Source organism: Dermacentor albipictus, chromosome 3 (genome assembly GCF_038994185.2).
Source record: "Dermacentor albipictus isolate Rhodes 1998 colony chromosome 3, USDA_Dalb.pri_finalv2, whole genome shotgun sequence".
Lineage (NCBI taxonomy): Eukaryota > Metazoa > Arthropoda > Arachnida > Ixodida > Ixodidae > Dermacentor > Dermacentor albipictus.
Window position 1 is genome coordinate 30,647,850 of NC_091823.1, and position 2,900 is coordinate 30,650,749.

The 2,900-nt window shown below is 40.7% G+C and overlaps 1 protein-coding gene across 1 annotated transcript in view; it reads right to left on the minus strand.

Moving 5' to 3' along the window:
- Positions 1-2,355, minus strand: part of mus301 (mutagen-sensitive 301) — a 50,995-nt gene extending 48,640 nt beyond the window's left edge. Inside the window, exons 1-4 of the mRNA XM_065441727.1 lie at positions 1,969-2,355; positions 1,786-1,883; positions 1,473-1,724; positions 162-340 (exon numbers count right to left, since the gene is read on the minus strand). Coding sequence (XP_065297799.1) covers positions 162-340; positions 1,473-1,724; positions 1,786-1,798 — 444 coding nt within the window. The 5' untranslated portion in view covers positions 1,799-1,883; positions 1,969-2,355. The remainder of the gene's footprint in view (positions 1-161; positions 341-1,472; positions 1,725-1,785; positions 1,884-1,968) is intronic.
- Between the last annotated feature and the right edge of the window lie 545 nt (positions 2,356-2,900).

Genomic DNA, 2,900 nt, shown 5'->3' on the forward strand with positions numbered 1-2,900 from the left:
CTCTCTTTCTCTGGCAATTTTTCCCACTGACTTTAGTTGAAAGTTTGAACACGAACCGACTCGCCCACAAAAAGAGGTTGATGCTTCTATATTCTCTCACAGGTAAAGTGCAATCGGACAAGAATGGCAGAGATGCGAAGGAGAACAATTAACGTACACACCTTCTCCTGAACAATGGACACGTATGGTAGAATGAAGAGCACATTTTTGCGACAGCACAGTATCTCCTTAAAGGCCAAGATTTCTGCGACCAGAGTCTTGCCTCCACTTGTGGGAAGCGAGTAGATGAGGTTCTTCCTCTGACTGAGAGCAGGAAGGCTCAAGCATTCTCTCTGCCAATCTGTAAAAACAACACAGCAAGAACCAAAGCCGAATATTTCAGACAACTTTAACACGGACATTCACTCAGCAGATTGGTCAGGAAAGAGGCAGCATGCACATTCAAGTATGGTAGAGGAAAACCACACTGAACATTTCTGTTCATCTTTTGCCTTTGAACGTGCAATGTTCTTCTTAGTTATTGATATCAATATTGATATAGAAATTGCATATATTAATACATCATTATTTATACAACCATATACTATTATTACTAGTGTCACTGCTGTTGCACTAATATAGGAATACTAAAGAAAAAAATAATAGACAAAATTAATTTTAAAAATAAAGTGCTTTCTTTAACCATACTTTTTAAATATTGTGTTTCAAAACGAGTTATACTGAATTTTTAAGATTTGTCTGCAGTGTGGCAGAGTGCATATTTTTAAACCTTGAGCTGAATATCTTGAAGAGCTCCAGAAAAGTGGCTAGCTGGGCTTGAAGTATGTATGCTGAAGTATGTGCTTGAAGAGGCTGGCACTACTTAAACAAGAAATCAAAATGCATATTGCAACTTCCTAATTGTAGCTGCAGTGACTTCTGGAGGCACATCTGCGTGGAATGAATTTTTAAGCTTGCACAGGTTTTGGGATAGGCACCGTCCAACTTGTAGTGAAATGCACTGTTCCACTAACTTTTTTCTTTTTTTTAACAAGACGTCTTCTTATGTATTGCAGGTCAAAAATAGCTGGAACACCACTACATTGTGTCATACACTTCGGGAATGCATTTCCCAAAATTGTTATCATCCTCAGAATTCATCCCGAGTGGATGTATCCTGCAAACTCACTAGTTACAATTTTTAAATTGGAACATTTGCCACAGAGTATAATGAGTTAGATAGCTGATAAATGAAATCTTGTTAATTAGGTAAGTATAGATATAGAAACACAGTGTCTTTGTGTGTGTGTTTAGACTCCTGCAGTCGTGATGGTCGCCTTTCTGATAACTGTAAGGGTAAATATTCGAGGAACTCTGCTCTGCAGTCAAGTGTACCTCTAATCGTCAATAACATAGAATTTCCTTTTGTTGATTTTTCGATTACAACACGAACATATTCCGAATGAAGGAAAGGAGCTGAGCCAGTGACTTACCGTACAGCTCTGTTATGCCATGGTGCAACTCGATCAAGCTGCGTACAATAACCGGCAAACCGAAAAATGTATCTTCACACAGGGACTCTGGCAGCGTTTGGTGCGGCGTGAGAGGGAGGCACAGCAACTTTCGCGTGTTTTCCCGAAGCTTTTCTTTCACTCTCTCGATGAGGGAAATCGATCCAGTCTGGTTGAATGGACTTAACCCGCTGAGAAAGGACGTGCTCACAAGGTGCTGCTCCGAGTCATACTCTGCAATGTCAACAAAGACATGAGTTGCAGCAACGTGTCAGTATTGCTGGCACAACCTCACCTGTAAAGCTCATGTTTGTTTTTTTGTTGTTGTTGATGAGTTTCTTCACCACTGATTCAGTCGGCCTAATACACCAAGTCGTTGTTTCGAGTCGAACTCTGAAATGTCAACAAAGCACAAGTTACAAGACAGTTCTCTTAACAATAAGGACCAAATATATAGACATCCATGGATCAACTTTACCTGTGAAGCTCATGATTTTCCTTTTTTAATCATATCTCCTAGGTTTACAGTGTGACGTTGTCAACATTACCATAGAATAGAGAAAGACGCGACGCAAATGCAAATTGAAACTTTCGCGGCAAGTACAGGCAAGACCGTCCAAACGCAGTATCTCAGTCACAACACTAGCAAAAGCTCCGTCTTGGCAACGTTTGCAAACGCAAGAGGGCAGGCAAGTTCTTTGTGAGACGTGGCTACAGTCATCTGCAGACTTGTGCCATAGAGTTAGTAGAACAATATGACTTGTGCTGTCACCTGCACCTCTGCCTGCACTAACGTTTTGGTCTAACATGAGCCTTCTAGTGGCTGTTTAACGCTGAATTTTATTTGCTTTTTCATACTTTTGGCGAGTCTGGTTGTCGTTTTCGTGTATGTGGTCTCAAAATTGAAAATTTTGATCTGCAGCTCCGCAGCACAGAAACAGCCAACTGAGTGTGCTGCTCTAATCATATTAACATTATTTACCGCATTCTCATCTTTTCTCTCTTCAAATCAAATTGATTTTGCAATCAAAAATTGTCAAGACTTTTTTTTTCTATTTTTTATGTCTTCTTACTGCGTGCAGAAGAAAAATCTCGCCCGTCCGCCCACAGCGCCCTTTGTGTCCAATTCTACAAACAACGTTTCAGATGAGATCGACTCTTTTGTTGCATCAATGCAACGGTTATAAAACTACAGCTATACGCACCACGTATATGGTGAAAATAACGTGGCATAACGTGATAATGAATTTGCAGAACTTTTATCGTCAAGCGGTGATGGTCAAGGGCGAAGTTAGTGAGGCGGCTGGTTTACTCAACCAGCCTTTGCTGGTTGAGTAAACTCCTATTTAAGCACGATGATGATGATACTTGTCTCTGAAGGTCAGGTTGTTGCGAGTCGCGTGTCGTCCA